A 13,918-nucleotide genomic window follows, 5' to 3' on the forward strand; every position below is an offset into this window, starting at 1 on the left:
AGATGAGGGCTTTAATGACTGTGAAGTAACAAAAGGTACTCAGGAGTCCACGCGACAGAGCCCAGCCCTTCCTGAAACCAATGTCCGTGCTGAGTATTTCTACTTCCAATCCTTTGGGAACTTTAACCTCTCCATTAGTATTTTATTAATATTTGCCTGTGTACCGGTTTTTTTATTTAATCTATCTAGAATGACTTCTGATAATTAAAAGAAGTTGTTGGAAAAATGTAAATGACATCAAATAGTCCACACTGTTTTCCTCTTCAGAGGTAACTGTCTACACAACCAGAATTCAAGTGCAATTTCCTACAATGATAAAACCGTCCTTGACTGGGAAGGAAGTCTACGGGCTTGTTTTTTCAGCTCTGACCGCTGTTTGCAGATGAGCTCGCTCGCGGCTCCCTGGGATGGTGGGGGCCAGTGTGAGCCGCTGGGAAGGACGCAGGGAGGGTCTGTGGTTTGCGCTCGATCCCAGAGGTCTTCACTGACACAGATATTTTATTGTATGATTCATTCTGCTCCATCTGGGGGCAGTTTCACTACTTGACCTCCTCTTCCAGGGACAGGAATGTTCTCTGCTTCTCCACTGCCACGTGGGAAGGGTGTCCACAGACCGTCCCCACTCAGGGGCCAGCAGGGGAGGTCGTGGCACATTCTGTGTGTGGCTCTTGGCCAGTTGCCTCTTATTATTCTTTTATTTTCCCATGTGCTGTTGCTTTTGAGCTGAGGATGATGGCCTCATGTTCACAGTTTAACTAAATTCTCTGTCACTGAGTTAAAATATTTAGGTATACACGATTTTTTCTTTTCGTTCAAAATACAACATCACACACTTAATAAATCAAACAACCGGATCATGGGAAGTCTGTAGAGAACACTCGAAATGGATGAAGTAGGTTCAGTTCTTCAATTATGAGGCTCAAAAGCAGAGACGATGCTCTCATCCTCTTGACAAACACACGAACATGTTAATAGAGTAAGTGCACTCACAGGAGAATGACAGGATGAAGTTCTTGAAAACACACACGCAGACGGGCACTGCTTGGGGAAATCCACGGCTACTGTCCTAGGTGAGAGCCTCTTCCAGCTCTTAGCCTCGCTGAGTGATACACAGATTAGGAATACATGATACTCAACAGGGAAAATGAGTAAAATAGTATGTGTGTGCATGAACCTTGCTTCAGAGAGATGCAAATTCACCTATGCTCTTTTTATCGCGTGGACAGAGCGATGAAAAATATCAGCACTGCACAAGATATCACTAAATAAAAATGCCTTAGAAGGCAGGAGGCCTCAGTGTTTTGGTGCCGGCCAAGCTGTGTGAGGTTGCAAGGGAGAAAGTTGCATATATAAGCAAAGGCACAGATATACAAACCATCAGCCAACAGTTAGGACATCCTTTCACTGACCAGCTCCACCTAATAGTGCAGAAATGCTAGTGAATCTTGGCTTTTCAAGAATACCCTTTGTAGAATGACATGTACAATTAGTAATCCAATTATCTCTTTACTTCTTCAACTAAATGTTACTGTCCCCTCTGTCACTTCCTTTGAAGCACCATTTACAGTCAAAGGAAATCATTATAACACAGCAAAAACATGATCCATGATATAGCACAGTCATGTTAACATTGACGACGACACTGCCTAAAATGTGTTCATCTTGCTTTGAAATCTATGGCAACGCCCATCACTGGGAGAAACAATGGCTGCCCATGCCATCCACCAGCTCAGGGACCAGACGTGAGGTAAGAGGGTCATCCTACTGCTGGGAAGCCAGGAACATAGGCCGCAGGACAGCCACGAACACCTCACTCTCCCAACAGAGCAGAGAAAACCAAACTGGACCTGTGGCTCAGCTCACTGGCCTTCCCCCTCCCTCCGGCTCAGGCCAGCTGTGTGCTGAAATACAAGAGTGTCCGTTTCCACATCAGACAGACCTTGGTCTTATTCTTGGTCCCACTTCTTACCCGTAACCATGGTGACTGACTCAACCTCTGGGGCTCAGGGCTCCTTGGTAAAGTGGGTGTGTCAGTGACCACCTCACAGGGTGACGTGGACACAGGCGGGCAGCTAAGCAGGACGCCTGGTGTTTAAATGGTCTGATGCAATCAGAGGTGGTGTTTATCTATGGATCTCCCCCCTGGGCCATGGCCACCTTGACCAAGGCTTCCCGGACACACACAGTGGAAGTCCAAGCCCCTGGCCCAAGACGGGCCATCAGATCTGGGTTGGCAAGCACACAGCAGGGGCGCTGGGCTCTGTGTCTGTCTGCATGGAGGAGCCTGCAGCCCGCTGGCTGAAAGCCAGGACCAGGAGACAGGTCATGTTTGGGCATCACTCCAAAGGCCAGCCCTAACCCAGCAAACACCAGACCCCCAACTTCATGAACTGCCAGCAAGCATGCAATGATCAGTCTCACCCCTTCTTCCTCAAAGCTCCCCTTCAGAGGGAAACCCTCTAGCAAGGGAGCTGTAGTTGTGGAGGAAAGAAACAACACCGGGCCTGCTTCTACACAGACATTAGAAATGACGGTGGTCCCCTGGGCAGCTGGGCTGTGTCTCTGTGCCCGAGTATCTTCATGGTGCTTTACATTTGCACTGGCTGCTTATTTTGGCTCAAAATCTTATGGAAATGGCAAGAGGAACAGGATGTGGCTGGAGCATTTCAAGCACCCTACAGCAGAAGGACTTGAAAAAAGTGCCAATTTTCACCATCTAGTTTCTAGCCTGTCCTCACGAGGTGATTTTATTCCTGCTCACCTGGTGACCAGGTGACATCGTGACAGCTTCATTAGCATCTGCAGCCCCATGTGCCACCTTAAGTGTGACAAGTGTAAGCATGCTAATTTTCTGAAAGAAAGCAAGAAAAAACTGTTTCCTGTTGGAGGTGGGAAACAGATGGCGTTCTCCCCAAACCATATGGTTCCCAAATCTGAACCACCTCGTGAGGTCTGTCGAGGGCTATGGGATGTGGACCCTATTTAGTTAACACTTAGGTCACTCTTATTTACTCTTATCTTATCCTCAGTGATTAAAGCAAAAGTCAAGCTTTTCTAGGGCATTTTGACCTAAGGGTGAAAAAGATGGGCAGTGGAGGGGAAATTGTACTTTCTGGAAAGAATATCAATTAGCCAGGTTTCAGATGGCTCTTCTCCACATCAGCTCTATCTTTTCTCCTCAAGAAAATTTTACTCTGTTCCCATCCCCCTAACTCAAGATCCAGAATAGTTTACAGTTTTTCTATGTGCTTGCTTTATAAAGTTGCATGCATCCCTGCACCCAGTGAGATGAAATTTCCACATCCACACAAATTTGGAATGGTTTATTAAACACCATCCCATCCTTTCTGATCACTGGGCACTGTGTGAAATGCCTGGCCCGCCTTAATTCTTCCCGTGTGCATGAGGACCATGTACCTTAGGCACCCTGTGTGCAGATGAATGGAGGCGCAGGTTGCTTCTGCAGCTTGTTGGGAATACTGCTCGGGTGGTTCTGCTCAGGTCTGTCTGCCCAGCCTGGCTTCTGCGCATCCCCAGGCAAAAGGAAATTCAGCAAAACGGTGGGTGTAAGGACCGAGCAGTCACGGACTGGAAGCTGTTATCTCTTTTCCTGAGATAGTAGTATTTCTGTGAGCTGGCCTTCTGTCCCCCCCCAATTCATCCTCTCCACTGAAGGACCCGCATAGTCTTGAAACTCCATTTAGGTCATCACACTCCCATCTCCCAGGGTGATGTGCAAAATCAGATTTTTCCTCCACGAGCCTCCAGCAAGCGCCATCCTTCCTCAGGGAGTCCTTGTGCCTAATCCTTCCCTGCGTCAAGCCCTGTGAACTGCCTGGAAGTAGGCACAGAACCTGAAGGGTGAGTCGGGGTGTATGACCCAAAGGCAGTCAGTCACTGAACACTTACCGTCTAGAAGCAAGGTACAGGCACTGTGTGAGAGGCACTGAGCCTTCCACAGGCTTTGCTGAGGTACCTTCCTGCCGCTCAGCCCTCTGCCTTTTCTCTCCATCATGGCATGGGTTAATCTGGTTTGAGATGCAAACCTATTTCAAGGCAGAGACAAATATAGTCCCTCAAAATGGTTTTCTAATTTTGTGTGGGTTATCTATAGAAGTGTAAATGGTTCACAGCAAGGAAGTGCTTTTTAGAGAAGCACATGTAAGACCCAGAAATCTCTAGGCTTACCTGTACCTTAACTTTGAAAAGGGGAAACATTTAAAAGAGAATTTCTTCCTAAAGATTTATGTTCTTTAGCTCTTTGGGAAATGTCCTAGATCTTTCTCACAGACAGCCAGTTTTCTAAGGAATTGGGATTATTGTCTAACTGGGATGTTTGGACTTATTTCACTCTTTCAGAATTGCAAATACAAAGGCATTCATAGAGTATAAGAAGAGAATGGGATAAGATGAATTTAGACATGACTTAAACCTCCCCCTGACCAACACACAGAAACCCAAAACTCAATGACCAAATTTAAGTCTGCAATGAAATTATTAAAGAATGGAACAGACATGAAAAAATACTCAATTTTCTGGCATGTAAAAACATGGGAAGCTTTCCCAGAATGCTATTTTCCCAGAAAAAGAGGAAAAATAGATTTAAATGGAAAGAGACTAAAATAATAAATGACAAAGAAAAGCATCAACTTCTAATTAGTGTTCTTGAAGATAATTTGAAAGTAAATGGACCAGAAATAACAATAAAGGTCTGTGACAAAAGAAAACGTTACTGAGGTTTGAATGGGTTCCCTTGGGGTTCAGGCAAAATTAATAAAAATAGAACTAAACTGAATCACACTGTGCTGTCATCATAATTTAAATACAAGGCAAAAGACCTCTATACCCTGGCAAAGAAAGTTGGTAGCCAAGCAAGGCAGGGCTGGTCTCATGCTTCTCTGGAATGTCAACTCATAAAAGAGTTAATGTCCAGACAATGTGGAGGGCTGACCCGAGAATTCAGCCCAAGATGTTCGTCCAGTGTGAAGGCAATGGGAAGATGTATGTGCTCAGGTGGACTACAGCTTGTGATATCTATCATCCAGGTAACTTTTCTGGAAAAAAATTACTTGAAGGTATATTCCAGGTTATCCAGATACAGACTAAAGTCATAGAAAATTGTTCCTGATGGTGAACCAATGATTGAATTGTTTGTTCAGCTTTCTAGACAATTCTTGAAAATGCGATTGCAATCGAAGGAATGAACCACACATAATTTTTGCAAAGGATTACATGGGGAAAAGGATAATTATGTGTTAACCACTGCTGATTGTGTACTTTGTCGGTGCTACTCACTGGACCTTGGGATTCATAGGAGTACAGTGATGTACTCTTTTCAATCTTGTGATGATCATATGACTGTACATTATGGCCCAAATGCATAGAGAGAAACAGTTACATGACATCATGTACCCAACATATGGAAACTTTTTTTAGGACCTTTTCAGATTAAGATTACAACAGTAAATGCGATGGCTAATTAAGTATGATATGTTTATCTTCCAGTTTAGCAAAACTCTACCCCAGGAGTTTACAAATGTGTGTGCACACTAGACTTTTCCTGGGGAATGTCAAAAATAAACAATGCCTGTGTTCTACCCTCAGAGAGTCTGATTTTATTTTCTGGGCTGTCGCATGGTCTTTGTGGTTTTTAAAAATCACCAGATGAGGCTGATAGGCACACAAATTTAGGGGACCACTAATCTAGACAATATTAACTGACTTCCTCCACAAAGACCTGGAAATTGTGTGAGAGAAACAGAAAGAACCTTAATTCTATCCTTGTTCATATGGAATAATCCTCAGCTGTCGGTGCGTTCTTTATTTTGATAAAGACTGGCTGAAGAGCACTGAATTCCCTTCAAGGAAGTCACTGGTAGGCAGTTGGAAGACCCTGAAGGAGGACATTCCTGTGGAACGGTGTTGAGCTAGGACCATGGTGCTGAACTGGGGAATAATGGTCCCCACCCCACCCCCCACCGGCAGACACTTGGCAAAGACTGGAGGCATTTGGGACTGGCAGGACTGGGGGGTGAGGAGGGGTGGGAGGGTGGCTACTGGCATCTAGTGAGTGGAAGGCAGAGTCGCTGATAAAAATTTGGGCATAAGACATGGGTTCCCGCTGGAGAGCATGTGATATATAGAAATCCTAAAAATACGTGTAATGGTTCATTTTATGTGTCGGTGTGACTGGGCAACAGGGTGCCCAGATATTCGGTTAAACATTGTTTCTGGGTGTATCGGTGAGGTTGTTTCCTGCTGAGATTGGCACTAGAGTTGGTAGACTTGGTAAAGCAGACGGCCCTGCCCAGGGTGGTTGGGGGTATTATCCAGTCTGCTGAAGGCTATGAATAGAACTACGAGCTGAAGAAAATGGCGGAGGTAGGGAGACTTTGTTCTCCCACCATCCCTCTTCTCCTGCCCTCGGACTGGCACTTACACCAGCAGCCCTCCAGGTCACAGATCTTCAGACTTGGGCTTGAACTTTACCAGCTCTCCTGGGCCTCCTGTTTGCAGCGGCAGGCCATGGGACTTCTCAGCCCCCATAACGAAGTGAGCCAGTTCCTTATAATCAATCATAGGACGAGTTGCTGTCCTAAGGAAACAGCAGGGTGAGAACCTCACCACTGGCTTTAAATGGCCCTTTCTGCAAACAAATGCAAACCACATTTCATTCACAGGTAATTGAAGCCAGAAACCCCACTCAAGAGTCCTGCACAAAGGGACAGCGAATACCTCTCACAACTCTCCAGTCAGTAACCAGACAAGAAATCCTTCTTGGTGGGACACTTCTTGGACTGGTGTTCTCTACCAAGCACTGTAAACACCCGATAATGCTCGGTGGCAACTGTGCATGATTATACTACCATAAAAAGGTAAGACAATTTATTCAGATGAAAGAAATCTGTGGGCATTATCCTCAGTGTCAAAAGACCAACCATTCAGAGAAATGATTTCCTGAAACTGTTTCCCAAAATCATGAGTCATTTTCTATAGACCAGCAACGGGTCTCAAAGAAAACGGTATCAGAAATCTTTCAGGGAATGAATCAAAAGAAAAAAATGTAAGTTGAAAGGGCAAACTGATTTTCAGGATAAATTGTTAGTTGCTACTTTTAATCAGCAAAGTTTTAAGTCCCCTCCGTGATTGAGCATAATGTCCTCCAAGTCCATCCATGTTTCCTGCCTTGTAAGGCTAGGATTCCTTCCTTTTTAAGGCTGAGTAATATTCCATTGTACATGCACATAGTTTCTTTATCCATTCATCTGCTGATGAACACTTGTTTCCATATCTTGGCTACTGTGACAATTATACAATGAATATGGCAGTGCAAATATCTCTTTGAGATCCTGATTTCAGTTATTTTAGATATATGTCCAGAAATGAGATGGCTGGATCATACGGTAGTTCTAGTTTGAATTTTTTGAGGAAATTCCATACTATTTTCCAGAGAGTTCCACCATTTTCATTCCCACCAACATTGTCCAAGAACTGCAGTTTCTCCACATCCTCATTGTGTTATTTTTTGTTGTGGTTGATAGTAGCCACCCTAACAGGTGTGAGAGGGCCTCTCACTGTGGTTTTGATTTGCGTTACCAAAGTAATTATTGATGTTGAGTCTCTCTTCTCATGCCTGTTGGCCATATGTATCTCTTCCTTGGGGACATGTCTGTTCAAGTGAAATAAGCCAGTTACAGAAGGACAAATTCTGTCTGATTCCCCTCATATGAAGTGTCTAAAAGAGTTGAATTCATAGATGCAGAGAATATAGTGGAGGGTGCCAAGGGCTTGGGGGAGAGAGAAATGGGGAGTTGTTCAGTGGGTATAAAGTTTCACTTATGCAAAATGAATACATTCTAGACTCTGATGGAAAACATAGTGCCATTTGTTATAAACTCAACAAACTATGCACTAGAAAAGTGCAGTTCTTCATATATCAGCTATACTTCAGCAAACCTGAAAAAAATTTTAATTAAAAAATAAAGGTCTGCCCGTTGAAAATATTTGCAGTCTTAAAAGTAGAATTAGGGGGAAAAGATCATGTTCTTCAAAAGCAAAGGAGACAGCGGATTATTTATTTGAAAGTCAACAGTATGACTTCTATTTTCATTTCTGAAAGCTAGAATGGGCTATGTCAAGGAAAAAAATGAAAAAAGAAAGCAAGCACTTCCACACAGAAAGCTTGCCTATTTAAAAACTTACAACTAGATAATGGGAAATTTTTCCATTTAAAAATTGTTAATCTGTATGAAAAGGAGTCCTGCCAAGAAAGAACTGGGAATCTTTCATGAATTTATAGGCACGGTTTGCCAACCTGATCCAATTTTTCTCTTGCTGAAACTGCTTCATTAATTTAATGTGCAAGAAATAAATATTTGATGTGCAATTAGTTGGAGATTATTATGGCCATAATGGAACCTTTCCAAATAAACAGCTGCTCCAGCACTTTCTGTGCATGAAAAGCAAGTCACAAAATGGAAAATATAATGACACACCAGCTCTACAGAGGAAAAGAAGTTGAAATATTCCATTAGTGAGTAAGATGCCTGCTCATTTAGAAGTTTGGTGATGGTTTATCAAAGCGTAACGAAAAAGCTGCCACACATTTAGCCAAATACCCACCTACCTGAGTTGCCACAGAAATGTATGCATACAGATGTAATATGCTCTTGCCCAAGAAGAAAATATTATGGAAATAGATACTGACCAACTCTACCAATTCTGTCAGATTATTCATTTTATATATAAAGATACAAGTCAGTGTATATTTGTTGAAGTTTGATCGTCTTATATTAGCATTTTATGCATGATAGAAGTGTCAATTTTATATATCCACATCTAATTGTAATGATTCTACTCCAACGGAGAATGGTGTCTATCTGGAAAGTGTAATGTTAGCTGGATTGTTTTAATTTTGAAGGAGACTTTGAGGTCTCACAGCACCTGCTCAGGCCCTGGGAAGGAACTCACTTGCCATTCAAGTATTTAAACTCCTTAGGAGATGCACAAAATTATACCTTCCTTTAGAGACAGACCACAAAAACTGGAGCCACACCGCCTGAGGGTAAAAAGTGTGACAACTCTCTCAGTGTCTCCAAATCCGGACATGATTCCCCGCCCACAGTGGTTCCATCGTGTTCGCTGAAAGGATGCCTGCAGCTATTTGCAAGAGAGAAAGAGAAGGAGCTGAGCATCAAAGGGCGAGCGTTATGAGCCACAGAAGATGGTTTGCTTGAAATGAGTAGGTGGTGTCTTAAAGAGGGGAGCAAGGAGAAGCATTCTCTCTGCCCATTCTTCCCTTCTTGGGGAGTCTGTAAGGAAGGACAAACCCAGTTCCTGGACCTGGTAAAATCTGGCTTATGATTACAGAACTGAGTGTCAGAATAGGGGGAACTGCTTACAGCAGCCAGCGCCCTGGCTCACTCCTCTAGAAAACTGACTTGGGGTGAATGGATTACTTCTTGGGGCTTTGTTCCACTCTGAGGTGAAATTCTGCAATCCATGGCATTCTACCCTACTCCACGCCAGAGCTCCCACCGGTCCAGGGAGGGCAGATGCAGCCGCACATACATGAACCACAGAGACTGGGGAGGAGCCCGTGAAGACTTGGGAGCATCACTTTAACAGCATCTTGTCCTGATGGAGATGCACTGTCCTGTTCTATACCAAGGCAGATGCTCTCCGGAGCGGGGAGAGTTAGGGTCCCCTCTGCTAGGTGGGACGCTGCCTGTTTTCCAAGCCTTGGTCCTCAAAGGTAACTTCTTTCTAGTGCTTTGGGGAAGCCAGTTAGCCACAGAGAGGTAGCACCCTGGGACCCTGCCCACAGCCCCGCTGAGGTCCCAGGCGATAGCCAGCATCAGCCCCAGACACGCGGGAGTCACGCTTCAGACAAGGAGTGTCCACCTGTCCCTCCAGCAAGGCAGCCATTCCCACATGGACCAGACCCAAGCCGTGCCCACCAAGACAGGCCCAAACAGTGCATTTATGAAAAATAAACAAACAATTGCTGTCGATGTCAGCCAGTAAGTACTGGAGTCCTCTGTGAGGAAGCAAAACGTAACTGGAACACATGTGCCTCAATATATGCAGTGACGTGTTCAATAAATGCATTTTTTTAGTTTCTAATGTGCAGAAGCTATTCAGAGGCCTGGCACTCTCACTGCCCTGTCACACTAACCCCCCACCACACGGCAGGGAAAGGAGACTTAGGACAAACATCTTTGTGGGAAGCCACAGCACAGCTGGTTTCCACAGGCTGGGAGCTTCCATTATTGCAGGGAAATGGAGACACGTAGAAATCAGAACCACAGAACAGTACACAGGGGCGCACATTAGGAACGTGGCTGAGCTCTAACACCGTCCTTCCTAAGGTATGTGGTGGCTTATCAGTGGCAGCAGGCTTAAAATACACAGAAGTTACAGATGCTTGTTTCAAGCGTTTACAGTTTTTGTTACTAATGACCAGAAAAGTGTAGGCGATTTTTTGACTAATCATATTTCAAGCCAAGTGTTCCATAAAAACATATATATATATATATATATAAATACACATATATTTAACCTACAAGAATATGAGCACCACACAAAAGTCCATGTGAATAAACCTTTGTGTCTGGACATCTAGGGAAGTGATTACAGCACACGGTTTCCTATTTGGTTTCTCTGCTCGAGACCCACGTTATAAATCCCAAGGCAAAGATGGTTCACGACACTTAGTCATGTACTGCCCGGTGTGCCTGTCAGAGCATTGTGCGAACTCCCTCTGTGGATTCAGGTCATGTTTGCTTATGATTAAAACATCTGTCCTGTGCCCTGGAGTAAGGAATCAGGCCATATTATTAAGTCACTTTAATACATAGTTCGAAAATCAACATTATTTAACATTCCTATATTGAATATTTACTAATTTGTAAGAAAACTGCATTTAAATATACGTAACATAACATTCTGCACATGGAATAATATTTAATGATTCAAATGTCTCCATATGTACATGCATATATATACATACCTATACATGTGTACATGTCTATGGATAACTTAAAAAAATCATATATATGTTATCATATATATACACAAATATATGGTTTTTCTTAAAAGTAATGCTCCACCAGGAAGCCATGACCAATATTTGTATGGAATCTAAGGATTAAATTTGTTTGTATTGTTAAGTGACAATTCACTTAAAAACCTGCCATTTAAATCAATAAATAGCACATTGCAGTCTCAGAATTTAACTTCCCGATTATCTTAAACTTTAATTCCCTTTTTACAGCAGCAAACATCCACTGAGGAATGGCTCACACTCCCATGGGTAACTGTACAGCTTTTAAAATCCAATAAAACCTAATAAAATAACATCTTACAAACAAGAGAATTAATTTCTATTAACTATTTATCTATTTGTATAGTCCATGGCTCATCATCAATCAAATAAAAATGATACCCTGGAGCTGAGAAGGACACATAATGCACCCATCCTAACATGAGTTTTATTACCTGCCTTTTCCTCTGGAGGGATACATCAGCGAATTAATGAAATCTGCTTTTATTACAGATTCATTGCATTTAAGATGAAGCATCTCTGCATGTTCAAGAATTTAAATTGAAAGGAGAGCAGGAAGTCTCAAGTTGCCGGGAAGGGGCTGGTGAAGACAAAGCTGAGAGCGGCTCCGAAGGCGGTGAGGATGAAGGGCGAGGGGTGGGTGCCCGGGCCACGGGGCTGCGGGGCGGTCTGCGAGCAAAGCCTAGAAACCCGCAGCCGGGGGCTTTTGGCACGGAGTCCAGGATGGGTGTGGGAAACCCCAGCTCACTGCTGAATGCCAAGTGTAACTGAGGGATGCTACGGATGCGCGTCTTCAGCCCCCAAGGGCATCCTGCCAAGGGGGTAGCAGTCTCACCCTTCCAGAATTGGGGCGGGGAGGGAGGATGGCTGCTTGTCAACCAGTTTCGCAGGAAGCCCCTGCGAGGCCACCACTTTGACAGGCCCTCCTTGTACCGACCATGGGCAGGTTCCCTCTGCTTCCCTCCCTGTGCCCAGGGGTCAGCTTTCCCTTGGCTAATTCTCAGAGGAGCAAGCAACACTGGGCCAAGGGCGTTGAATCGCATCGCAAACTGGTGTGTGTGGAGGGGAGGCGACGGCAGGGGGCTGGAGGTTGTGAAGTGTGGTTCGGGTTCTCTGAGTGTTCCCCGGGTTTACTGTGACTTCCCAAGGTGATGTCCTTCTCCCCTGCTACACTGTCAGTGCTGGGAGGGCATGTACAGGTCTGCTTCTAAAACCGGGACAGGATCTGGCATGGAGAGGTGGGGGGTTCCTATCTGTTGGGTAAATGAATGACCGTGGCAGAGTATACTGAATGGTATATTGGGGATGAGGGGACGCGTGCATGCATGCCTGGGTGAGTGGATGGAAGGTTAATGGTGGGTAGAGGGAAGACAATGAGAATAAGTTGCTTATCATATTCTTTTCAAGTTATTTAAGAAATACATGTAAATACATGGAGGGCAGTCCCTTCAAAGACATGCTAGATTGGACAAAGCTCTGGTCTCAGGTCTGCGCTCTTTGAACCACTGCCGGAGAGGAATCTCCTGCCCTGTGTACAGAACATCAGAGAAGCTCCGTAAGTGGTGTAGCACCTGTCCCTAGGATGGGACTCGAGGGCTTCCTCTTTAGCAGTCTCTCTCTTCTTCCTTGAAATTAATCCACTTCCTAACATTTAGACAAGAATAGGCTTAAAATGCAAATGTTATTAAAAAACTTCTTTTGGTTCGCTTTGTTTTGGTTTTACTCGCTCAGAGTGCCTCTAGCTCAACACTGAATTGGACCGAAATTCACCAGAAAATCCTAAATGTTGCACAGGAAGGGGCTTTCTGAGGCCCTGGAACTGTATGAAGGCATTAGAGAAACAGGAGTTTGGGCAACTCTGAGACAAGAGGTCAGAAAAGCTGGTGGAGATGCTGCAAAATCTCACCTGGGTTCACCTGGGTCATTTTGCCTGCGCTCATCTCTGATGATGGTAAAAGTCATCATTTACATCTTCCAAAGAAGGTGCACCTACAGATGGAAATGTGAGCTTCCCAAGTGGACCCCAGTTACAGAGGGGACAGAAAGAATCATCAAACAGAACTGGAGGAGTGGGTACAAGAATAAAGGGGGGACTGAAAAGGATGTGTCTCAGCGATGAGAATTTACTATGCTCAAGGCAGAGTGGTGGGTCGACTGAAAAGAAGTCCAGGCGGTTTAGGATGGAGTGAACGAGCCTGAAATGATTCTAGGCAGGGTTTTCCTCAAGCAGCTGAAATGGATATTTTCAAAGTGCTGGATAATAATATATGCAAGGGGGGGTTTACCAAAGACATTATCATGATCTACAGGGACTGCAGTGGAAATAAGCTTTCCATTATGTGTGGTGGCATGGACGTCGCCTTAGAGATGACGATCAGGGAATTCTGGAACAGCCTGTCATAAAATACAGTATAATTTTTTATAATCTTAAAATAACACAGTATATGCCTTGTGTGTGAAAATTGTTAGTGCCCTGAGGCTGAGATGCTTGTCAATTGCGGGGAAATCGTCCACAGACTCATACCAGTGAACTACTTGAAAATCCCCTGAAGGGCCCAGATCATTGTCTACCAATGACAGACTTTAAATATCTCATGTGCATAGAGTGCTTACAGTATAAACTGTCTCTACACATACATTTACTCATTTAAATCGCCCAGTGTTCTGTGGGGCAGATGCCAATCACATTTTACAATGAGAAAACGGAGAGGCAGAGAGGCAGAGAGACATGGCTTCTAGGGGCACCATCCTCCCGGGAGTCGGGACCCGCCTCCCACCCCGGACACCGTCTTCCCAGCCACACCAGAAGGATGCATGAGGTCCCCTCTGCAGCGCCGGGCAGATTCCTGCAGA

The 13,918-nt window shown here is 44.4% G+C and overlaps 1 protein-coding gene across 1 annotated transcript in view; it reads left to right on the top strand.

Moving 5' to 3' along the window:
• The window catches only part of LOC118935932 (steryl-sulfatase), a 461,597-nt gene extending 449,955 nt beyond the window's left edge, over positions 1-11,642 (top strand). Inside the window, exon 11 of the mRNA XM_057495301.1 lies at positions 11,558-11,642. Coding sequence (XP_057351284.1) covers positions 11,558-11,577 — 20 coding nt within the window. The 3' untranslated portion in view covers positions 11,578-11,642. The remainder of the gene's footprint in view (positions 1-11,557) is intronic.
• The last annotated feature ends 2,276 nt before the right edge of the window (positions 11,643-13,918 follow it).

Source organism: Manis pentadactyla, chromosome X, assembly GCF_030020395.1.
Source record: "Manis pentadactyla isolate mManPen7 chromosome X, mManPen7.hap1, whole genome shotgun sequence".
Taxonomy (NCBI): domain Eukaryota; kingdom Metazoa; phylum Chordata; class Mammalia; order Pholidota; family Manidae; genus Manis; species Manis pentadactyla.